The sequence below is a fragment of the Hippocampus zosterae genome, chromosome 8 (assembly GCF_025434085.1).
Source record: "Hippocampus zosterae strain Florida chromosome 8, ASM2543408v3, whole genome shotgun sequence".
NCBI lineage: Eukaryota > Metazoa > Chordata > Actinopteri > Syngnathiformes > Syngnathidae > Hippocampus > Hippocampus zosterae.
The window spans coordinates 9162167-9187050 of record NC_067458.1 but is presented as its reverse complement, the minus strand read 5'-3'; the positions used below and the strand labels follow the sequence as shown (position 1 = coordinate 9187050).

The following is a 24884-nucleotide window of genomic DNA, read 5'->3' as shown; positions in this document are numbered from 1 at the left end:
GCATCGTATCGCCAGAAAATTCCATGTATCGTTTAAGTATCGCATCGCTGGCAGTGGATCGTGATGTGTATCGAATCGTCCTCAGTGCTGAGATTCACATCCCTAATATAGACACATGTTGCCGCTCCAAAAAAAGAGAGCTGTGGTGTTGGTTTTTTAAAACGTACACTTTATTTATGTTTTTAAGCGTCTCGACAAACAGACACGTCTGCGTCCGACTCCGTGCCTTCTCTCTTCTAGTTTGACTCAAGAGGCGTTCAAAGACAGCCTCAGAAAAATGAAAATTAATGATCCCTTCACTGACAATAAGAAAAGCAAAAATAATGCACAAAAAAAAAATCAAGCGAGGAAATTACAATTCTATGTGGGTGTTTGTGAACACACAACAAAGGAATGAATAACATAAACAATTCTGAGACAGTCCAATCTCCTACTTACATAGAGCAAGTGTTTCCTTCATTGTAAGTTTTATAGAAGGCTTTTATTTTTTTATGGCTACAGACATATTTGTTTTTTGTTTTTTTTTTCCTATGTGGCTCTTTTTTGGGTTGCCGACCCCCGGTGCTAACTCGACACATCTTTTGGTATCTACCTATTGGTACTATATATGCTGTTGATAACATCCTTATTTTGCCTCTTCATTTCAGGGTTTGAGGGTACACTATGTGAAATAGATATCAATGAGTGTGGCAGTAACCCGTGTTTGAACGGGGGCCGCTGCATCGAGAGGTCATGGCACGTCCTTTTTGGCATCGAACCACTGCTACCTGAACGCTACGACCCACAGCACGCTGCAGGCTACATCTGCAGCTGTCCTCCAGGAACAACAGGTAGTCTATTCTGATGAATCCGCTGCGGTTATTTCAGTGTGTCAGTGGGTTTGATTGATGGTGTCAGTGGTATCCTGAGCCTTTTGCAACCTTGGCTGACACATACAGTGCCGAAGCGTTGTGTTGTGACAATAAGCAGTGTATGCACTGGGTAAGGAATAAGATAAACATCGGGTTATGTAATACTACTTTGGATGCTTAGGAAGGTAAAAAAAAAAAAGCATTCCAAACTTTAAAAAATAACATCTAATAAAGTATATCGCATATTTACACTGTGTGAGACTGCGGTGGACAAAAGTACCGGTACATGGAATGTTTTGATAAATTCCAACAGGATATTGTTGGTGCGCCGTTCACAGACTTGTTTAAGACCATGTGCCTTGAGTATTACTTTTGGGTTACAAAAGCAGATTATTTTTATTCCGGTTTACACAAAATTTGATTTTGCAATGACGGTAAGTTAGTTTGTGAGTCGCCACGGATAGTGTTACTGTATGTTCTAAAATGGACTCCCTCCCAGTGGCACTGACTCAAGAAGGTGGCCAAATAGTATTAGTGTAATCCCCAGGATCTGCCTTTGCCGGTCTCCACCTATTCAGCTCTGCACGGGTGCATAGAAGCAGACAAGGAGCAGACCTCTATTGCGACAGCCTGTGTTCACTCACACTAATATGGTGCACTTAGACACATTTGGGGCATCTCTGAGGGAAAGAGTGACGGCATGATGTGGATCCACACACCATGGATATGGGCAATTCTGTTGCTTCGATCAGGTAACGGTAATAATTGGGTGAAGTGTAGGGTAGCATCTGTTCACCTTTTTTTTTTGTCTCTCTTTCTTATCCTAAGTGCTATGGCTGTAGGTCAAGGATTAAAACAAATAATAATACTAAGTCTGTAAACACATTCAAGAAAAGCAATGTTAAGTGGATAATACAGATCATAGGAAAGTTAAGTAACCGCGTGGGCTAGTTAAGTGTGGTTATACTCGGGAATGTGAAAATATGGACATCAACATGGAGAGCTGGTTGAAAAGCCGATGGTATTGTTTAGTTTTCGTTTTGTATCGGTTGGAGCAATAGAATCACTTTGAGAGGAGTCTGTGATAAGTCCAACAAAGAGTGTGATAAAGCAAAAGGTAAATGTTGAAGGCACTTTAACAACTTGTACAACTGTAACTTGTACCAGGCATATTCTTCTATGTTGACTTACTTTTTAACGTAATGGAAATATTTTTATTTAATTAACATTATATTATTTTGTGGCTAAAAAGGACCGTTTAAAAGCTAAGCATTCTAGAAAGGTATTCTTTTGTATGTGTTTGAAAAAGTGACATTTAAATGGTGATAAGTATGTTTTAGTGTCAGCAATGTCACAGTGCTTGCCGTATTTACATTTCCGGCGTTTAAACCGTTTTGACTGTTTTTGTAGAATTTTGGACAAAATGTGTTCAATTTAGTCCAAATGTTGGCAGGTTTTGCGGTGAATTGTTTTGTTTTTATTATTGGCTTGTGTGTTTGTTTGTTACACTCTTAAAATAACAGCCTAAGTCATATTTGGCCCAAAATGATGTTTTTTTGTTTTGTTTTTTGCCATAAACATGTCCCCAGGATGCTGCGGCCAGCCCTGCTAAAATCGTCTAAATTCTATGTGAAACAGATTTTGCAATTCTAACCCTGAAATGAAATGACAGAATTCCTAAATATAATATACCGGTAATCAGTATTTGGTTGCGTTTTTCGTGTGTTCTGGGGGAAAAAAAAAACTTTGGTAATCATTTTCGGAAAGTGACGATAATTGAAGATAATAAATTAAGTGGCCTTGAGTCCTTGGAATGTTAAAAAAATGGGAAAATAGTCTACTTTTAATTACACTGTCATGATATGTGTTTTTTCTGCTAAATTCCTGCGATTTAATTATTTCAACAGGTTCTCTCTGCCAGGAGCTCAGAGACCACTGTGATCCCAGTCCATGTCTGAATGGGGGGAGGTGTGAGAACCACAATGGGGGCTACATATGTCACTGCAGTAAACAGCGTAGCATACCCTACCTTTATGGAGGTGCAAAGTGCGATGTTCGGCTGGTGGGTTGTGACGGCCACGAGTGCCAGAACCAAGGCTCCTGCAATCCCTTCCTGCTGGACGAAACTCACGGTTACACATGCTCCTGCTCACCCGGATACACCGGCCCCCTCTGCAAGACCCCCACCACCTTCTCATTTGAACGTAGCGGCTACCTTCTGCTACAGAGCCCCTTTGTAGACGCTGAAATCTCTTGCAACATCACCCTCAGCTTCAAGACCGCTCTTCCCAGGGCTATATTATTCCAGCGGAGCATTCGGGGCCTGTTGCTGAGCCTGGAGCTGGAAGGGGGGCAGCTTCACCTCACACTTAGAAGGCAAGCTGTCGCCGGGCTCCAAGTGCAGAGTCAAATTGGGGCTTTGGAGCTGTCCCACACAGTCACCGATGGAGAATGGCATAGTGTCGAGGCAGTGCTCACAAACCGGGTGCTCAGTCTGAGACTCTTGAATGATGCGGTGGCAAAATGTGAGAGGCAGTTGTGCTATAAGGTGGCTCCAGTCCCAAATAACTTGGATGGGCTGGTGTCGCCCCCTCAGAACACCTTCATTGGAGGGGTGCGAAAGGACTCAAGCGAGGACTCCTCACTTCCGCCATTCATTGGTTGCATGCGGGATGTCTTGGTGGACTGGCAACTGATTGTCCCGGAGGAGTGGCTGAGCGACTCTGCAGTGAACGTTTCTCCTGGCTGCAGCCACCGCGATCGCTGCTTGGATGTGCCTTGCCAAAACAATGGGCTGTGTGTCAACTTGTGGCAGAGCTACCAGTGCCTGTGTCCAAGGCCTTACGAGGGCCAAGACTGTGAAGAGGGTACGTTTTTACATGAAGGGGTGGTCAATGACAACATTCAGGATGACTCCAAAAATCCTCTCACGCACGACTGGAGGGCTCAGACTCACGACTAAAACACTCACACTACCGATTTTTTTTTTTGCTCGCATAAACTACTCAAAGATTGTCATACACACTACTGACACTGACAGTGTGAGTGTTTCAATCATTCCAGGACAGTATTTCACCAATAGTCATGTGCATGAGAAGTTATCATGAATTATGTCCCTGAGGGCCCCTCATACATTTCAGAACCGCACACACCGGCCACTACAACTCAAGTTTATTGCAATTCATTTATCGCAATGCTTATCACCCCAGTCTGGTGGAGAGAGCTGCCCCATGTAGCTTTATAAACACCACTTCAAACTACTCTACATTTTATATACCGTATATATATGTGTGTGTGTGTGTGTGTGTGTGTGTGTGTGTGTGTGTGTGTGTACTGTATACTGTGCATACTGTATACTGTGCATACTGTATATACCGGTGTGTGTGTGTATACACACACACACCGGTATATACAGTATGTACAGCAGTGGCGGATGCTGGTCTGTCAAGGAGGGGGAAGCTCAATTTCGGCCTACATCATAAAATTTATTTATACATGAATTCAACTCTGTTCCTTTTCAAGAAAATGATCTGTGACCCTGTCATACCAACAAAACTTCTTTTCCAGGGTCTTAACTGTAGTGATTTACATCAGTCTGCTAACACAAGCAACTAAAATAAAACACACCAGAAATAAAATATTAATCTGTCGCTAGTCGTTTTCAACAAAGAGAGTGTTGCTAAAATAATTAGAAATCTCCAATTCAACTCAGAACAGAGTGAGAATTGAAAATTGCTCCCACGGATGCCTACACCGAAAGATCGGTGATTGGCTCATTTCGCTGTCAATCAAAAGGAGATATAGTTTCAGACAGATCATCCAATCAGCATGCAGAAAAGCTCAGCGTCCTGGCCGGCCGATACTCGCCCATTGCCCATAGACTCCCAGAGACGCTGAGAGTCCGATGGGTGGGACAAAACAAGCATTTATCCAATGACTCGTCTACTTTTAACGCATTGGGACAACCTACCCTGAACTCTCTCGACGCTCAGCGTCCACACTTTATAGCACAAGTACAGTGAAGCTGCGGGAATGAATGAGAAGAGAGTTGCGTCGTAACCAGTAATAAGAAGCTGATACAGAACAAAAGTTGAGTGCGTTGTAGCGCATATTTAGTCAATGACACGTCCACACAATTGTACGTCCACGCATATATTTGATCACTTACTTTTTGACATTTTAGGGGAAGCTGAGCTTCCCTTGCAGTCTTAGAGCAATTGCCTCCGATGTACAGGTAGCAATGCACAAAAGAAAAGCTACGAAATGTTCGGACTGTATTAACACAATTTACTGTAATGGAACAAGTATTTGAATTGAGATTACAAATGTACAAGTAGGTCCGTGCCTTGCCTTGCCGGCTGTTTCCGCTTACTACAATGAAGGTACAATTTGCCTTGTCTTTTTCCTCACCTTCAGAATATGTGACTGCACGCTTCGGGAGCGAAGACTCGCTCAGTTTCGCTGCCTTCAACGTCACAGATGACCTCGGTCAGGGCCTCTCAATGTCTCTCTTCCTGCGTACACGGAAGCCTGGTGGCCTCCTGCTTGCTGTGGGCAACAGCAGCACGCAGTACCTGCGCGTGTGGCTGGAGGACGGAGTGGTCACTACTCAACTCGGGAACGTCAAGAGCCTGAGGGGCGAGAGCGCGGTCAATGACGGTGAAGTTCACTTTGTGAATGTGGAGGTGGTGAAGGGGCAAATGACGCTGCACGTGGATGCTCACAAACAAGCTGAGGTGGAGTCCAGGACAGATGGGGTTCAAGCAGGAGACATCGTCTACGTTGGGGGTCTGCTGAAGGGCGAGTCCACTGTTGCTTGGGGGGGACCTTTTAAAGGATGCATCCAAGACTTGCGGATAAATGACAGGAGGCTGCAGTTTTTTGGTTTGGACACTTCAGTGACAACGTTCCCTTTGCAAGTCATGGAGAATGTGACCGCCGGCTGCTCTGGAGACAACATTTGCAGCGTAAGGGGAACACCTGAACTCCTTTTATTACCTTTCATTAACTGCGTTTTGAAAAATTTACACTGAGTAAAATCTTGACTTAAAGGAGTAGTCAAGACCCAAATGTTCTTGTTAAGATGATGTTCTATCTAGCCCTAGAGTATTAGTGTAAACACGTCATTCGGATTCATATTACGTTTGTGGAAAATGACTTCAGCAGTAAAGTCCACAAAGGCAATATGAATCAGAATGCCGTGTTTAGACTAGTGTAGGCACATAGAACATATTATTTTCAAGAAGATTTTGGGGTTGACTGCACCTTTACGAGTACAGTTGACCCGTGCATACTTGCAGTTGTGATTTGTATCCGAGCAAAATGAGTTATAGCTTAGTCACGGAATCAAACTCACAATTCAAGGTACAGGCGTATTGGACTTTAGTTGCATTTCATGGCAAATACAAAGTTTTCAAAACGAGCTGAAACGGCCCCACTTTTATCATGTCTCTTTCTTCAGAGGAACCCTTGTCTAAACGGCGGCATGTGTTACAACATGTGGGACGATTTCACCTGCACGTGCCCACCCAGCACAGGAGGGCGACACTGTGAAGATGTCAGATGGTGCGAATTGTCGCCTTGCCCCGCAGACGCTGAGTGCAAGATACTCAACCAAGGATATGAATGTAAGTACAGCCACCAGCCGGATGCTAAGATTCATTCCATTCCATGCAAAATACAGTTATGTGGTTTTGTGAACTCACATGCCACAACATTGGACTCAAAGTGTTCCGAACAGCTCTCAGTATGATGATTATCCGCAAGTGTAAACTCCAATAATCATATTGTTACAACAATAACTCTCTAACAATGTCCATTTTATTTGTCAAGGAAGAATGTGTAACACAGTAGGGTGTTGAGGTGCTAACTAATCAATCACGTAAACTATTTGAGTCTCTAATTCTTTGGAGGATTTCGGAATTCTGATCTGATGTTGGCCACATTTGTTCGTTGCATATATTCACTGTACTGTGAAAAAAAACATTGTCGTAGTTTTTTTTTAATACATTAAATGTTCATTCTGGTACACTGACATCACGTTAACAAAAATGACAAAAAATGGACATTGGATGATTTTGATGATATTGAGTGAAAATTGATATGTACCGGTAGTGAAAATTGAGAAAGGATGATCCTGTGTTAGTCTCATTGTGGGAAAAGCCACAAGGCATTGGACCCCCACATACTCCCAAAATACATTTGTATATTTGTGTTTTCGGTCACACCCATCACCCTTGTGAGGATAAGCGGATCCAATCATGGACGGACGGATGTGTCTTGTGTGTTATAAAATGTATCATATGCTGTTACTGTATACTGTATCTCATGAAATCGGCTTTATACTAAATTATCATGAATTGCCTGGGTCACATGTAGTTCTACTGACTCTCACATTTCATGCTGTAAAGCAAAGGTCTCAAAGTGAAGGCCCGGGGGCCAGATCTGGCCCGCCACATCATTTTATGTGGGCCACGAAAGCAAATCAAGCATGCCAAAATCCATGATGTTTGCTAAAGTCTGAACCAAAATTTCAAATTGTCATATGTAATTCACAATAACAGTCATTATTCTTGACTTCTGATTTTAAAACTAGTTATCCATCAATTCATTGTGTGCTGTATATGTAATATGTGGAGGTGACATTTATATGGCTTCCCAAAATTCATAACGGCCCTCCAAGGTAAACCGTAACTACAGTGTGGTCTGTGGCAAAAATGAGTTTGACACCCCTGCTGTAAAGTCATAAGTGCAGTGGAGCCAAATGCAAGGCAACAAGGTAGGAGAACGGCAGGAAATTATTGGTCATCTAAAATAAAGCTCGACTGGTTAGCACGTCGGCCTCATCGTGCTCACTAAAGATACAAGGTACACGCAGATGACATTTAACAGATTTTTATAGTGCGAGAGACCTCACACATGACAAGGAAAAAATCGGCAAGCGTGGTCTTACTCCAACTCGGCATATGTGTGTCATAATACCATTCATTCATTCATTCATTTTCCGATCCGCTTTATCCTCACAAGGGGCACGGGGCGTGCTTGGAGCCCATCCCAGCTGTCTTTGGGCAGTAGGCGGGGGACACCCTGAACCGGTTGCCAGCCAATAGCATGGCATGTCATAATACCAAGATTGACTAATGTAAGGCGACATGGTGCTACATGGCATCCAGACTGTAGGAAAATACGAAGAAAGTGTTGTGATTTTAGGAAATGACTTAGGAGACACATGAGACAAATACTCAAAACAACCAGTTGGCAAGCTTCGTAATTGGATATCAGCTATAAAAGAAAAAAAAATGCATAAACCGTGCTGGCAAAAAAACCCACTCTTTTTTTTCTCTCTTTCTTTAAGCGGAGATTGTGCTGTTCCATGTCACAATCAGTTTGTGATTGAGCCAAACTTGGTGTTGACTGCACTTGGTGTAACATTAGCGATTATTGGCTCGACCGTTTTCCATGCAGACCTGAAAGGAAAAGTACATAGCATAGTCTTACAAAGACATATCTGATAATCGGGGCTTTGCTTTACTTTACTTTGATCGAAAGAGAGGAAAATGCTCAATTTTGGCTGAACCATTGGTACGTACATACAGTATGTTGCTCTCTAAACTAAATGCATAAATGCAAATAAAAGTTATCCGACTAAAAATAACCTCAAATAAGGTTCCTAAATGGTGTTTCAAAGTGCCATATAGGAGCTCATGTGTGTTTTCATGCCATCCTAGGTTACTCCAATGCCACTTTCCTGAATGACAGCACTGTGCTGGTCTATCGAGGAAATGGACACATATTACGCAATCTAACCAACCTCTCGGTGAACTTGCGCACTCGGAAACGCAGCGCAGCCATCCTCCACGCCGAGAAGGGCCCTGCCTTTGTCACCCTCTCTGTCCAGGACGGCTTCCTCTTTATGGAGCTTCAGAGCTCCACCAGAAATGCAGGAGTGTCGGGGGAAGACGAGCGAGGGGAGTCCACAATCAGCCTCAACAGCATGAGACTTGTCAGTGACGGCGAATGGCACAATGTCCACTTGTTTATGACGGCACCGTGGGCTAATATGTCTCAGTGGACTCTGGTGCTGGATGATGAAGTAGATGAAGCCGTCACCTCCAGTGGTCAAGGGGGCAATCTGGACTTCCTCAAGAAGGGAGTAGACATCTTCCTGGGAGGTTTGGCGCCTGACGTCGGCTGGTCACTGGCAGGGTGTCTGGGCACGGTGGAGATAGGCGGTATTGCGCTGCCTTATTTCAGCTCTTCTCAGGTGAACCTTCCACGCTTGCAGGAGGAGAAATTTATCCATACGTCCCTCAATCCTCCGCTGGTCGGTTGCAGCGGGGCGTCCGTATGCACGCCCGACCCGTGCTTGAATGGAGGGGCGTGCCAGGACTTATTTAACTCCTACAACTGCAGCTGCGCTGAGGGCTGGGCAGGGAGGCACTGCGGCTTCTTCATTGACACCTGCGCCTCCGGTCCTTGCCTCCACGGCAACTGCAGCATCAAGGGGCTGAGCTACGAATGCTCTTGCGAACTCGGATACACGGGGGTAGACTGTGAGGAAGAGGTCGATAGCTGTGAAAACCATCTGTGCGCGCACGGAGGCACCTGCCTGCATGGTCCTGACAGCTATGCCTGTCTGTGTGCTGAAAACTACACCGGACCTCTCTGCAAGTAAGTTCAGCCTGGCCAAATAAAAAAAGACGCATCAATGCAGTTGTTCATTTACCAGTTCCTTCTTAGGGGTGCACTGGCTCAATTGGTAACAGCCAAAACAGGAGCATTTTTTAAAAATGAAAATGATGAGCAAAAGGACACAATACCAGAAAACCACAAAGTGTTCCCTCAAAGAGAAATAAACTAGAAAGAGCAGAGTACACATGAGACATCCATCAGCTTTCTTCCTTTGGCAGTGATACACGACAGAGCTTCCTAGAAATCATTTATGTTGTTTCTGAGCTGCAAAGTCCGAGTCACGGTGAAACTTAACGATCGCAGACTGAGAGCTGCTCCTTCTTTAGGGTTTACTTTATCTAGTTACACTAGAATGGAGTATTTTTCACACAGACCTCCGCGAAGGCCAAAAAATGCTCATTTGGGTTTGGATTATCATACTGGAGATATCTACCTCCTGAATATGTCAAAAACGTGCCACTTGATTTTTTTCATCATCATGAATGAAGGAAATTACCGTATTGGCCCAAATATAAGACTGCCCTGATTATAAGACGACCCCCCTCTTTTTCAAGACTATTTGCACACCAAATAAATTTTTATACAGAAAATAATTACAGTACATCCGAAACAAATGATTATAACAATATATTTGAGAGAAAAAGCATGTTATTTTGCCTCATTCAAATCTTCGTGGCAGGGGTTCAGTTTGGCCTGGAGAGTCAAGTTCAGCATTTACCTTATTGATATCTGGCGCCATCTAGCGTCGTGAATGGGTATAATGTCTAGACCCTGAATATAAGACGACCCCCACTTTATACGTCTTATTTCAATGCACACCGTCTGCACCCGTCCACAAAATGATGATGTGAAAGTCATGAAAACCTCAGAGTTAACATATTGCCAAATGATCCCTGACTGTCTCAATCAAAGGCGATGCTTTCCAAGCAGGATTGCAGTTTTTGTTTTTGTTCTGTGCTCTTGCAATGGATTGCATTCAATTGTATCCCGCGATATTTTCCCCAACGCATCATTGTCAATGTGATGCAAACTACATCTTTGTGCGTCAACGATTGGAAGAGGAAACATTTCATCCTGTAATGATGACTTTTGTCACTATCTGAACAGTTTTAGGAGCGCGGTTAGTTAGCAAACGCGCACGCACACACACACATACACACACACACACACACACACTCACACAGATACACACAAAAAAAACCGATGCTAAATTGCGGAGACGAGGGATCGCACCATAAGACAGACAAGATGCTACACTTGCTAACGTTCCTCCACGGCTTTCGATGCCTGCAGCAAGCTCATCTGAAGATGAATTTCTATTCTAGTGTCAGCCAGAAAAGGTCTTCGTCTGCTGCGGTGTCTCACTGGTACATCGGCACTTTCTTTCCCTCTCATCTCCTGTTTGCCTCGGAGAACAGGCAGGGGAACGCCGCCAACCATTTATCCCATAAACACGCAGCTCCTTGCATTTTCTTTTTTTTTTCCCTGTGCATTAGAACCTTTGCAAGCAAGTCACCCGACAAGTGGAGCCGCACGTCTCCCTTCACGGGGAACATCCGCGCTGTAAAGTTTTCATCAAAATGACTTTGTTTTGTTTGTGTCGCTTTCTATCTCCTTCCCCCATCTTTCCTTGTGTTCCTCTCCAGCGAACGGGTTGAAGAAATTCCTTGGTACGTTGTTGTCAGAAATATGTAAGTATTTTTTAATATATTTTTTTAACTTTTTCTCTGGTGCTCCCTGTTTGTTTCCTCCTTTGTTTCTCCAATGCTGTGCACAACATCTTTCTTTTTTGAGCAACAAAATGCCAAGCAAAGCTAATATTAACACTGCCTCCGCCACTGTTTGTTTAAAAACACACACCCACAGTCGAGAATGAGTGACAGTTGGGGTTTAAAAATGATTGTTGTTGTCCCGAAGTTGTATACGTTTGTCAAAAAGAAGGCAGAGGAGAAAAAAATGTTGTTATTTAGGGATGAATTCCACATTACCAAAAGATATTTTGAGTGCTCCACGGTGACATGTTTGGCCTTTTCTTTCCTCTGCGTGAGATTTTGTGACGTGAGGTTGATAATCTGATTACACTGGCCAGGTTGTAAGCTTCTTTTGCCTCTCCGGTGTGTTACACCACAGAATCAAACAATACAAGCTGTCGCACATGACTGTTTTGTCTGGCTCCAGTTGACACATTTGACAAAGTGCCTGGTGTCAGTTTTGGTTTTTAATCTGCATGTCGGTTCCTAGGCGGCCCAAGCTTCCTGTGTCTGTGTGTGGAGATGACCTCAAAAACTACACTTGCTTCAATGGTGGCAACTGCACTGAGCGCGAGTTGTCATGTGATTGCCCGCCTGGCTTCGCTGGACACCGGTATGACAGATACCAACTTGGAATTTTGTCACGAATTACGATAAGGTTTCAAAAATAAATGGTCAATGGGCTGTCACTCATACAGCACTTTTCTACCTCGGGGACTCAAAGCGCTTTAATAATGATAATAATAATACATTTATTTTGAAAGTGCTTTTCATAGTACTCAAAGACATTTTACAAAAGTTTAAAACCCGGGATAAAAATGGAAACTTTAAAGCAAAGTATACATGATTTAAAACAAACACTTTTTGAAGAAGAAAACAAAACAAAAAAAAAGCAAAAATGGGTTAAAGAGATTAAAAGATGTTAAAAGCATTGCGGAACAGTTGAGTTTTAAGAAATGATTGGGAAGGATTAGATTGGTACAGTTGCGGATGTGTTGTGGTAGCGTTCCAGAGGGTGGAGGCGGCGACGGAGAAGGAGGAGTTTAAACTGAATACACTGGCAACGGGGAACAAGTGGAGTTTTTTAAGGACAGGGGTGAAGTGATCAGGGGTGCGGGAGTGGGAGAGAAGCCGGGCGGCGGGCATTCTGGATGTACTGCAGTTTATTGAGGAGTTTGGAGGTTGTACTCTAGAGGATGCTATTGCAGTTGTCAAGGCGGGGGGGGGGGGGGGGGGGGGGGTGATGAAGGCGTGGTATGAGCGGCGTTGAAAGAAAGTGAAGGGCGGAGGCGAGAAATGTTTTTGAGGTGGAAGAAAGCAGTCTTGGTGATTTGGGTGATGTGTTGGTCGAAAGAGGGTTTATTATCTAAAAGGACACCAAGATTGCGACAGTGAGAGGAGGGTAACAGGGTGGAGTTCTCGATAGTGAGCCTGAAGTTGGAGGCTGTTTGGGTGAGTAGGACCGATTATTAGCAGTTGAGATTTAGTGCAGTTTAGAATGAAAAAGTTTGCTTGCATTCAGGATTTGAGATCAGAAAGACAGACGGGGTGGAGCGGGTTGTTGGGGTGAACGATTTGGTGCAGATGTATAATTGGACATCATCAGCGTGGCAGTGGAACGAGGAACTTACACCGTTGCCTCGTTCGCCTACTGATGACGCAGCATCAAGAGGAAATGGGGATTCAGCATCTTGCTCAAGGACAATTTGACATGGTCGCAATGAACAGGGGTTGAACCACCAATCACCAATTAAGCATGCTTTTGAAATGGAGGGTGTCTAAAATTTAGCGGCTGATTCGTCGGTTTCCACACCAGCACTCAGGCTAGCGCTGTCTTAGCCTATGAGCATGAACTGATGAAGCCTGCTCACATAAGAGACGAAACCTCGTCCATTACGGTCTTAACACTCTAGCTGCCATTGATTCAATGCCCTCATAATAAAGTGACCTGGTTGAATGAAACTATTCAGAGAAACTTTTTCAGAAAGCCAATTTACTTTGTACTTTCACCATTTCAAATCCTTTTGATTTGTAATTAGCCCTGTAATGCCTGACCCATAGCCAGACAAATCTGATTTTGGGGAACTGACTGAGATGTTCATTAAAACCCTTATCAAAAAATCCACCAAAAATATTTTTGCCTTATCATGTTGTTTTAGATATTTGTCGCATCACATTGATAAGCATTATGTCGATTACATCTGAAAATGATCATTTGGGGAAAATCATATTTTAAACCTGCAGTATCAAATTTGATACAGATGAGTTCATGTAATATAAAGAATGAGTTACATAATGAAAATGCACATATCAAATATGATACAAATGGCATCATGGAGTTAAGTAATACATACATTGGAGTTAAATTGGTGTTCTTCATTGAAAGTAACCTTATAAGAAAAGCTATTTGATAAAGTAAGATGATTTAAATATTTAACTCTGTGTTTGTGAGTCTTTTTAGTGTACTCAGTGTTTCACTTACTTTTAACTCGGTTGTCCACAATATTCAAACTTCTTCCAGTAAATAAAAAAAAAAAAGAGAAATTTCTACTAGTAACCCCGTACTAATTTTCTAACTAAACTAATTTAATGTTTTCCACATCAGACAATAAGACTGAGCAAAATAAGGGCATCCACGCCTTGCAACTGTACATAAATAATTACATGCTGTATGCAGAAGTGATTGCAAACAGCAGTGCTTAAATAGCAAAATATACAAGTACAATGTTACCTCAATTTCACAAACCTCAAACCAACGGACCCCAGAACAGACACAAAATAGTTTACAGTCTACATGGTTCATTATGATGTTGTGTATGTCTCCAGAATTGGCCACAATTTGCCACGTGCTAGTAAATGACATGCTTCCGGATTGCAGTGCTGCTCTCTTCTCATAATTTGTAGATAAATGGATTTCTAGTAGAGGAGAGGAGAAAAAAAAGCATCAACGTGGAGGCCTTGTTGGCCGAGGAGAGCGCCCTTTCAAACGAAATGGAAAACATGAATGTCAATGGCTTAGCATCTCCATTGACATGGAGCTTAAAAGGATCATGTCCTATCAATCTATTCACATCTACGGCTGTTACTGCTTTTACTGGTTGTGGTTTTATCTGTGCGCGTTTTAATGATATTTCATGATGAAGAAATACAACATAATCGATTATGTTGGCTGTAAAGTATTTTACAGTATTTTGTTTCTCCATCGCAATGTGCGGTTGCAGGTGCGAGCAGGAGGTGGACGAGTGCAAGTCCAACCCGTGTCTGAATGGAGGCTACTGCCGCAACCTCATCAACAAGTTCCTGTGCGTATGCGACATGAGCTACGCCGGCGACATATGCCAGACGGACGTAAGCGACATTTACTTTTACGTGGCCGTACTACTGTGGCAGAACCTCTTTCAGCTGCTCTCCTACCTCATTCTCAGGCTGGATGATGAGCCTGAGGTGGAATGGGGGGACAACAACTGAGGGGGCACATGTTTATCGATGACAAGTTGTCATTTGTTAAGGTTTCTGTGCCTTCAAAATCAAGCACCTTATTTAACACAATCATCATTACGAGCACTTAGTTACGATACACAACAGTGTAGAACAATTTTAGTCGACCACCACATAATGCAGTGATACCTAAAGGGTGCACCAGGATGCAAAAGTGGGTCGGACACCCGCTTGCAGTGAATAAAAATATTTTTGTATCATGTTTTTTGAGGGGGTACAATACAGAGGCATACCAAGTTACAACGTGGAACTTATATGCTTTTAGTGGAGTAGTCCAATTAATTTGAAACAGCATTTTAAAATAAAAATCCAAAAAAGCTATTTCGCATCGTAGTTTGCAAGGCAAAATGACAATTTTTTTGTCTTATCAAAACACACTGAATCAGGTGAAAAGGGTGTCCTGCGCTACTTACGGTCAGTTAGCTAGCAACAAGTGGCCTATATGGTAAAAAAAAAAAAAGAATACAGCAGATTAATATAGTAAATAAAATATCTGCAATATTATTTGGGGCGGCAGGGTGGTTGGTTAGCACATTGGCCTCACAGTGGGTTTGGGTTGTGGGTTTGATTACGACGCCAGCCTTCCTGTGTGGAGTCTGCACGTTCTCCCCGGGCCTGCATAGGTTTTCTCCGTGTACTCCAGTTTTCTCCCACATTCCAAAAACATGCATGGCAGGTCACTGGAACACTCTAAATTCTCCCAAGGTGTGATTGTGAGCACGAATGGTTGTTCGACTACGTGTGCCCTGCGACTGGCTGGCAACCAGATCAGGGTGTGTACTCAGCCTACTCCCCAAAGACAGCTGGGGTTGAGACACACAGGTTGCCACAGTGCGAGATCACTTGCGTCGTCATCCCTTCCCTTACGGACTCTGAGCCAAAGTGATCAACGCAATATGTGTCATAAGTGATTATGAGTGTCATCTTGTTGACGAAAGAGCCAAAATGTCATAATGCTGTTTCAGACACGTTTCGTAATCTAAGGTTGATACCACTCAACATGTCGATCTAGTTCAAACCATTAACATCCGACATAAGAACAACAAACTACACTATGACCTGAGTTTTTCAGGTTGCAACATCCTGGAAAGATTAAACGTTGGAAAATTGTACATATCAATAAGAACGAGTGGCAGTTCACTGGAATGAATATTAATGAATATAGGTACCAATTACATGTAGTTAACATTGGATATTTTAAATGTAGCCAGGCCGGGGGTGGGGCATGTTAAAATACTCAAATTGAATTAAAGCTCAGGTGAATTCTGATATGCACGCACTTTACTGTGGGGACAGTCAAGTAAGATTGAAGGTATGACAGGAGGGTACGTTTATTGTATCAAATGTCTCAACTAAACTACTTTCCATGGAGGGTTTCTGTAAGCTTCATGGGATTTTATTTAAAAGAAAAAAAAACAACAGCCCAAAAAAAAAATAGGTGACTTTGAGATCCAAAAATGTCACCCTGTGAAATGATCCAAACCAAACATAACCTCCTTGGTGGAGGCAAGAGTGTATTGTTGGGATGTTTCTCCATTTAGGATATCCTGTCGGTCTTTTGTATTGGAATTCCGGGGCGCTCCGAGCAGCGTAGGTGTAAAGACATCTTTTAGTTCTAAAGCAGTGAGAAGGGTGGGGAGACAACATGACGTCTCACTTTGTTGTTGATGTGAATCCGCATCAGTGAATGATTGACTGACAGCTGCACAATGTGTTGTTTTGCTCTTCTTTTTTTTCTTGTCTGCAAACGTTTTGTGTTTGAGGTATTTTAAACCTAAATTCTTTGCAGCTCCGCTGAGACGGAACCTACATTCACTGGGCCACAGTGGTCAACCCTTTGCATAACCTGATTCATCACTCTTCCCCCTCACGTTTTATGTGTTTTTCTCAGTGTCATAACTCTACTACAATGCTTGTCTGTTTTATGTTGTCAATGTCAGAAACTCTGCTACCATCATTTTGTCACTGATGTGGTCTACCAGTAATAAAATAATTCTTCCTCATTTAGTTTGCTTTGTTGTCTGTCCGCTTTTAATCATTCTCTTTCCATTTTCACATTGCGAGCAGCTGTGTGTGTGTGTGTGTGTGTGTGTTCTGTAATCAGGCAACTTCATGACACCATAAATAGTTTTCGTTAAATAGTTTTAGTTATGAAGAATTGGGGGTTTGCACTCATGTGGCCACCCAGTGAGAGAAGGGAGAAATATGCTTTGCCTGCGAAAAAGCAGCTGGAAATGAAGTGCAGCTTCAGCAGGGAGGTGGTGGCTTTCACAGACGTTTGGTCTGCTTCACCAGAACATATGAGGGCACCTGATCTGACACACACACACACACACACACACACACACACACACACACACACACACACACACACACACACACACACACAAAGCAGGTTGATAGTGCTGACAACAGGGAGGCATTGCCGCTGCCTCTGCTTCCAGGCTTCAGGGTGGCCCCGCCATGTACCTGAGAGACTGGATAGTTAGACATCTATGTGGCGCGCGCGCGTGCTTTGTGTGTGTGTGTGTGTGTGTGTGTGTGTGTGTGTGTGTGTGTGTGTGTGTGTGTGTGTGTGTGTGTGTGTGTGTGTGTGTGTGTGTGTGTGTGTGTGTGTGTGTGTGTGTGTGTGTGTGTGTGTGTGTGCGCGCGCGTGTTTGGCAGCGGGTGACTGATGGCGGGTGCTGGCTGCCGGCTGTTGCGGCGGCTTGCTTGTTTCGCACTCACTCTGACAGCAAACTGTGCCACAGTGACAGGTAAGCACTTCCCAAAGAAGCTGTATCGAGAGGAGAGGAGAGGACAGGAGAGAAAAGTGTCATCGCTGCAGGAGTTAAATGTTGTGTTTTTTAATTGTGTTTCCATGGTGACTGCTGAATGTAAAGTGAAGCTTTTAAATTAAAAGCTTTTTTTTTTTTTACAGCTGCCACTCGAGTGTGACCAGCTTAACACCAATAGCAACTTCTGATGAAAGCCGATATACTGTTGTTTTGTCACGTAACGAGTGTTAACAATCAGCCGCTTACTGCATGGCGTGCTTTGATTTCTCCTGATTGACAAGTAGAAATCTGGTGTTGAGTGTTTTGGGCGGTGGCAAAGGTTCTCACTACAGATAATAATAATAATAATAATAATAATAATAATAATAATAATACATTTCATTGATAAGATACTCTTAGAATTGACAGTCAAAGTATTAATTCAACTCATGTGTTCAGTACAGGCTTTCAAATACTGTCGTACAGGCATTTCCAGCTCCGGTCCTGGAGGGCCACTGTCCTGCCTGTTTTCCATCTCTCTGGGCTGCAACACACCTGATTCAGATGATCAGATTATCAGCCAGCTCTGAAGCAGCATTAGAACGATCCTGGTTATTTGAATCAGGTGTGTTGCTCCTGGGAAAGCTGGAAAACAGACAGGACAGCGGCCCTTGAGGACTGACTTTGGACACCCCTGCTGTAGTATTAAGTTTTAAAAAAAACGCGGCTGTCATTACGTTATATTTGTGTCTTGAAATATGAGTGACCTGACTTTTGGGAGATATAAGCAGCCATTCGAACAATTATTTTGCTTTGACTTAAAAAATTTTAGATGTAGATTGATAGTGAGCTCAACTCACTTCCCACCGAGCAGCACTTTGGCAGGTCAAGAACAAATTTTCAAAAGGAGGTTGAAAGCTATTTAACGCCTATCCCAGGTGTGGTTTACTTACAAACTAAACATAAAGCAAAAGAAAGTACACATTGTACACATAGCTTGGCTCTAGATAAGTCATTTTAGCTTCAAGCTAACAAACATTGCAAAATGGCATAGACTGGCTAACAAATAGCATTGGTGTTGTGGTGTTACAACACTTTAAGCAACAGATATTTAAACACAAACGGTGGAGCACTGAGGAGATAATATAACATAACAACACACACAGGCATATATTCTTCACCCTGTTCACAGGACGAGCAATATTACCGTGGCTTACTAAAGAGTAATGAATATCTGCGCAGTATGTCTGTATTACACTGCCTCAAGTACCCAAAGCAGGCACACCGGAAGGAGTGGCACAATGAATTAGTGTTAAAAAATGTGCCACAAACTATGTCATGCTTTACATTTGATTTAATGATGTCATTAGTTTGTCTTTATAAAGAACGACATTAGAGAGTGCTATAGAATGCATATTAAAAACCCATTACAACAACATTTTTGGTGGGGGTTTTTTTGTTGTTGTTGTTTTGGGAGGGGGCTAGAATGCATTCATGTGTGCGGGTGTTTTTAGTTACAAGCGTGGAAGGATTCAGCTTGTGTCTCAAGGCGCCACTGGAAATTTTGGTAACTTGACCAGAAACAAAATCATTTCTCGCAACACAAAATACTTTACACTTTCATTTCCTGAATGTATGCAGTGCTTGTACGGAGAAGAAAAATCACATTTCACGTCTCATGTTGTGTCAACGAAAAAATAAATCAATCTCATTAACCCTTTCAGGGACAATGGTTACTACAGTGGAATGCTTATCATGTTATCAGGCGACAGGGTGCATGAAAGTGTTAAATACACTCAACACTTTTTACATTACTTTGAGTTACAAAATTAGAATAAGTAACAAAGTATTTGTACTTTGTTACTTCCCACCCCCGGCGGATGCTGAAGCTGTCTATGGTTCGTGTGACAATTTCACAGCCAATAAACGGCCCATAGTCAAAAGTGATCCAGCCTTTCCCTCCGAACAAGGCCAAGGCGAGCTCTTTAGTGCCGTACCTCTGATTGTGTTTGCAGAACAAACACTGATAGGTTCATCAGGCAGTGTCTTGAGTGCGACTGTTTGTGATCCTCCGCAGACGGCTCGCGCTCCACACGGCTCTCGGGTGGCTGCCGTGCTGGCGCCGTGTCCGGTCGGCCTGGCCATAGCGTTGGTGCTGGCTCTGGTCGTTGCCAAACTGCGAGAGAGGCGGCAGACTTGGGGGAGGTTTGAGTCTGAGGCAACTGGAAGCTTCCGCCGGTTGCTGCCCTCCCGCCGAGACGGGGAACGCATCCATCATCACGTTGGAACGCCGGGTGGGGTGTCGGGGGGACTGAGAGCTCGTGCGTGTGGGGAAAAGCAAACAATGCATTTATTTGTACAGTGGACCCTTGTTCATCATTTCACTCTCTCGCTGTCAAGAAATAGGAGACTGTCATAGAGGAAACAAAAAGACTCACACGAGCACAGTTCTCAGAGTAGTTCTCAAAATCAGGTGCTTGCATCAAGCTGTTTGTTACTCCAGGTTGCCACTTGCTGTAAAAAAAGGAGAATTAAACATTATAGTTTAAAAACCAAAAAATACTCAGCCAAATCATGTTATTGTGTCTAACGAATGCGAACAGAATACAAAACAACGACTGGCTAATTTTGATCACGCTACGTAGCAGGAAAGAGACAAGCCAAGTTTTCCGATCTGTGACCAAGAAGCTGGAGCGACACTAACTGCGCACATCGCAAAGTCTTCACAGCGTTGCTTCAATCGGACGTCGCTCGACAATGGCGACCCCAAAGGAACCACAGACAAAACACAATTCAAAAGAGTCTTGAGATATATTTATATGTCTTTATGATTACCGGTACATTCATGTCGAATTTGACTGAACTTTATGTAACACGACATGATTTAAAATGAAGGCGTGATGCTATGCCGCAACTTCCCTGCATTAAGTTATTTGGTGAAATGTATGAAATGCTGATACGATATGATTTTCCTTAATTTACATGAATAAAGCTAATTATGAAGGCAGGTTTTCCTGGAGGTGAAAATGAGCTTTGAGGAATAAAACCTTTTATCGCATTTAGCCATCTTTGTGATTTACCTGGAAAGCTTTAACGTCGCAACTGGGACAATCTGACTGGGGTAAATCTGAATTTTTCTGGACGGCGGCATCCGTTTTTAAGTTACAGTCAACCCTCAAACTGTACACACGAAGCAGCAACACATACAAAGATAGCATACAGTAATCACAAGCATATATTGTCTCTGCTGTGTGGGGAAAAATACGTGATAAAGTGGAGGCGTGAAGCAACATTGGACCGCAAAAATACTAACGACCTCACATCTCATCCCTAGTTGACCTCTGAAGGCGTGACGTCTGACCTGCTACTGGCCATCAGTCTTGTGTCTGTCATCCTGCTGCTGGTTCTCATCCTGATTTCGGCCGGACTGGTGGTCGCGTTGAACCGCCGAGCCAGCCACGGGACTTACAGCCCCAGCCGACAGGAGAAGGACGGATCTCGGTTGGAGATGTGGAGCATCACTCAGCCTCCGCCCATGGAGAGGCTCATCTGAGCAGTGGAAAACATCCGAGGATGACCGAGGAAACGCCTGCGTCCTGGAGTGAGGCCTTCACATTTGTTTATGCACATGCTGCCAAATCGCCATCTTGCTTTCATCCATCTTGCTGCACCTGCCACGCTCGGCGGCCTTCATTCTCGATAGATTCCAGCTCACGATGGATGGAGTTTGTGTTTCTAATCTATATTTGGAGGACAGATGGAGCAATGCTCTCCCAACATGTTGTACACATTGAATACATGCTGCTGTCACTTTTTTGTTGTTGTTGCTCCTGAATGGTTCCAATCAAAGTGGTCTTAAGGAAAAAGAAGGAAACCAGTGTTCGCAATGTATTATTATTTAATGACTCTTATCAAGCACCTTGAGTGTCCTATTTTTTTTAAAGTCACAGGTGCATGCGTAGGTAGAACCGTGGCAACATTCTAAAACACTGTCAACGTGCTGTGCTGAAAATGCAGTATTTTATCTCAAAGTGGTAGTGTGTTAAATAAACAAAAACATTTTTAGGACATTTGTTTACTGCAGAGTCTCGAGTTGCATCTGGATTTACAGTGATCCCTCGCTACTTTGAGGTTCACTTTTCGCGGTTTCAGTGCATTTTCAGTGCATTTTAAATGAATGCAAAAGCATTCATTAAAAATAAATACATAAATAATGCCGCAAAAGGTTCGGGAGAGGCAGCCAAAGGCAGCAAAACAGCCAGTCACATAAAGCAACATATACAGTACTACATGTATATTTCATGTTTAAGTTTACTGTATTTTATTTATACACTAACCTAACCTAACTTATACACCTTATATATGTGTAATATATTAGTATTTAGCATTAAGTAATGTTAATTACTACATTTACTTCTACAACTACATGCATGCATATTAAAATTTGGCCGTATAAATATTATATACTCATACACATGTGCATGTACTACTTTGCGGATTTTCCTCTTTCGCAGGTGGTCTCGGTCCCCAATAACCGCGATAAGTGAGGGATCACTGTATACACATACGCACTATCCATCCATAATTTTCTCTCGTTAAGGGTCATCATGGCACCACGTGCTAATATGTGCAATTGGATTTAGAGTCGCTCGTTAAATGCATAATACGGTAAAGTCTTTAAATCGAAATAATTTGAACTGAGATTATGTATACATTGAAACGATTTGTCATTTTGTGCCTTTGTGTATATAAAATCTACTGGTGAAGGCTAATTTATTCCATCAATGTTAAATTAGGTGACAATTTGCTGTGTGCTCCTTTTCTCTCTGTCACAATAACATAAAAAGAAAATTAATCAGTAGTCATTGTGAAGAAACTTAGCACATTGTCGACATTTCTATTCACAAAATATGCAAACTCCAAGTATCATGTGTGCGTGTGTGAATTTATTATAAACAGATGTGCTTGAAAGTGAGTCTAGACATGCAAGTTTCATGAAAGAGAATTTATTTTCAGTTCACAGTGCATACAAGATGTGCAGTTGTACCGGGTTGGTCATCAACACCTCATCAGACTGACCTCAGTTGTGTTCTCCACAACAAGAACATGCAAGTGTGCACGGAATCAAAACCTACCGGAAAACTCAATTGTTACATGAGTTGATTCATGTCTACGCTGCTACTACACGGATGTTAAGATACATTATGAAATGTGGTGTGTCTGCAATCAGAAATGCTACGTTAGCACCCTCAGCTGCCGGCGGAATAGCGACAAGCACCAAGAGGTTGCTCTTCTGCCACATACTGAAATGCGCCCCCCCCCCTCCCTCACACACACTACTGTCATCATCATTGTACAGCGTTAGTGTAAACAGTCACCATCATTTTTCACTTTTCTCACAGCAGTAGTTATTCGCTTTTATCTCTGGTTTATTTACAGCGCCAATAAATGTAAAAAATAAACTCTCCTACAAGGCAGATGATGTTAAATACTATAATGCAATCGGATGCAAGGCAGAACCGACATATTTGTCACTCTTCTTTTTCTTTTATTTTGTTTTCGCAGCTAAATACTGATATAAATATCAAGAACTATGAATGAAGTACATCTGTCAAACGAATAAGGGTCAAGTTCAAACAGACATTACAGCCAAGTACTGAACATGCGGGCAGAAACACAAGTGAGTACCGGATAGGAGGCGATACATTTTTATATTATTGTCTCTTCTTTTTCAGTTTAAAAATAATATTTAAACATTCACATTGGATGTCATTTACAACATACACCATCAATTTATATTATTGATGTAAAATATACGCAGGAAAAAACACCCGGATGAAAATATTTGATATTTTTCTTTTTTTTGTGCTATGAACACCTCTGAGAAAACGTTTTAAATGCCTTTTTTTGTTTCGACCTAAATTTGGGAAGAGGGGGGAAGAATAAACACAATTAATTTAAACAACTTCTAAACTAATGCAATAATTTAAAAAAGTGACTAGGTAGCAGAAGACAAAATAAAAACTACACGCAAAAGCAAATGAAATGCCAGGAGGTTCCTCCTGTCTGAAAAACATCACCTGAGTTCACTTCAGGTCATTTGGTCACAACCATTCTGAAGTTATTTTCACTCATGAAACAATCAGAGGACCAGATGATGATTTGAACATTGCATACTCCTACCGTACTGTACCGGGTACACTCTTATTTTACAAGGCACACCACATTACTGTTAAGCACACACGCGCGCGCACACACACGTGCACACACACACACGCACACACGCACACACGTGGCTTATTCCCATTAGAAACTAACTTGACTGGTAATTTTTTTTCCGTCAATGTATTATGACCTTTTGAGTTGGAAATCTTTGCATAGTTACTCTGTGTTTTAATGTGTGTCAATGAGTTGAGCTGCTGTCGAGTTGCTCGTAGACTTTACCAATGTCCACTCGTTGACGTGCTCGCCGGCCACTTTACGAGTAAAGCGTTAACGGGGCAGCGGCGGCCATTCGAGAAATGGCCGCAGTTTAAATGCCAGGCTGACCGGCGTCTGCTCGAAATCACAACAACGACGGGAACAGCGCCAAACCGGGCAATGGGGAAAGCAATTTTTTTTCTTCAGTTTTTGGTTTGGGCCTCAACCCTTCACACGCAGCGTTTCTCTCACCGGGAGAGTCGGACTGTACATGTCACATGTATGTGGGTCAGTCTAAACTGCGGGACAATCAAACACGCCATCACCAGTGTGCGACTGGAAGCCAGGAGAACTGAAAAGCCACTGGACCCACATCCTTATTTTTCATGTACTAGTATGCTCTTTGTCCTACCACTGAGACAATTCAACAGTCTTACTAGTTGTTGTTTTGTTTTTTTTCCGGGACTACCGCCATTTTTGGCTCGCTAGTATTCAATTAAACTTGACTTGTAAAATACTATGTTGCATTTGCAACACAACTAGGCCAAATGGGCTAGGCGTATGTAGTGCACGAGAATCCTCCTGGATCATACCAGGAACATGTCATTGTTCCATGAATATGCCAAAGTTGTTCTACTCATGTGCAAAAACATCACACAGTAGTGTGGGGAAGATGCAAGTGAGACCGACTGAAGAAAAGTACTTTATAGTAGTTGGGCAAAATTGCATTATTCGACAACGGCGAGCTACTCGTGAAATTAACCAGTTACCATCTAGTACTTCACGAGTTGTATGCAGATTTCAAATCGTGCAGTTTTGTCTCATGAGTGACCTCCGAGTATACCACACACGGCTGTGTGCACAAATATCACACAGCAGTGGAAAAGCACTTTTGTGGTGTGTGCAACAGCATTGAG

General features: G+C 42.7%; 1 protein-coding gene across 4 annotated transcripts in view; it reads left to right on the top strand.

Moving 5' to 3' along the window:
* Window positions 1-24884, top strand: part of crb1 (crumbs cell polarity complex component 1) — a 226567-nt gene that overhangs the window by 7570 nt on the left and 194113 nt on the right. For 2 of the 4 annotated variants that reach the window (XR_007963700.1, XR_007963699.1), the window contains exons 5-13: window positions 648-830; window positions 2759-3718; window positions 5268-5818; window positions 6313-6478; window positions 8579-9521; window positions 11189-11233; window positions 11784-11906; window positions 14515-14641; window positions 20882-21850. Coding sequence is in view for 2 of the 4 variants with exons in the window: in XM_052073897.1 (XP_051929857.1) it covers window positions 648-830; window positions 2759-3718; window positions 5268-5818; window positions 6313-6478; window positions 8579-9521; window positions 11189-11233; window positions 11784-11906; window positions 14515-14641; window positions 20882-21100 (3317 nt within the window). In the remaining 2 variants the exon portion in view is untranslated. Of the gene's footprint in view, window positions 1-647; window positions 831-1125; window positions 1604-2758; window positions 3719-5267; window positions 5819-6312; window positions 6479-8578; window positions 9522-11188; window positions 11234-11783; window positions 11907-14514; window positions 14642-20881; window positions 22263-24884 lie in introns of those variants that run through there. The other 2 variants (XM_052073897.1, XM_052073898.1) reach the window with 2 other exon arrangements.